Consider the following 731-nt stretch of genomic DNA (forward strand, 5'->3'; position numbering starts at 1 on the left):
CCGAACTTCGGTATACAGAAAGTTTGGTATGGTAATGGTAATAGATTTTACCAAACCGAAAATTTGGTACGGTAATTGGTACGAGGGTTTTGGTACGGTAACCGTACCGAACCCACCCCTACATATCGACGGACTGCATACCGACAACGAAATATCCCGCTATAAAATTCATTCAGATCCATTAACATCATTTTCTGTCTTTACGCAGCGATGTCAGTGTCTGAAGAAGGAGCAATTTCTGTTTGGCTGTTGAAAACTGAGGAAAAGAAACTGCTCGCGGCGAGGCTGAGGTTGGAGCAAGATGGACGGCTCTGTGTGATTCTATCACTTGATTCAGTTAATCTTTCAACAGACATTGCCATTCTCTCTCTTTGATCAGAAGAAACCGCATGCATATCAACCATTCCTGCCTCCAGCAGTTCATCGTAAGCAGCCTGAGTGGCATCAGGCGACGCAACTCTCTTGATTTCCCTTTTCAACTTATTGAGATCATATTTATCTTCCCTTAGCTTGGCAAGAAGCACCGCCTTCACGCTTAGCTGTAAGTTTTTGGCTTCGAGAAAGTTCGAATCGATTCAACCTTCTCTTGATCCACCATCACCATTTTCAAGAAAGAGACAGAGAGAAAGGTGCAGTGAACATAGAGAATGAAAAAGCAAAAAGAGAAAAAGAAGTGACAGCATAACGTGCAACTTCGCGACACTTTCACGTTGCCAGGCCTTGTCTGCCAT

The 731-nt window shown here is 43.6% G+C and overlaps 1 protein-coding gene across 1 annotated transcript; it reads right to left on the reverse strand.

Moving 5' to 3' along the window:
• Positions 1-200: 200 nt before the first annotated feature.
• On the reverse strand, positions 201-731 carry LOC114820363 (vesicle transport v-SNARE 12-like). Its single transcript, XM_029090963.1, has 2 exons — positions 687-731; positions 201-539 (listed from the first exon to the last, which is right to left on the reverse strand). The coding sequence occupies exons 1-2, from the start codon at positions 729-731 to the stop codon at positions 201-203; spliced, it is 384 nt and encodes a 127-aa protein (XP_028946796.1).

Source organism: Malus domestica, chromosome 13, assembly GCF_042453785.1.
Source record: "Malus domestica chromosome 13, GDT2T_hap1".
Classification (NCBI taxonomy): domain Eukaryota; kingdom Viridiplantae; phylum Streptophyta; class Magnoliopsida; order Rosales; family Rosaceae; genus Malus; species Malus domestica.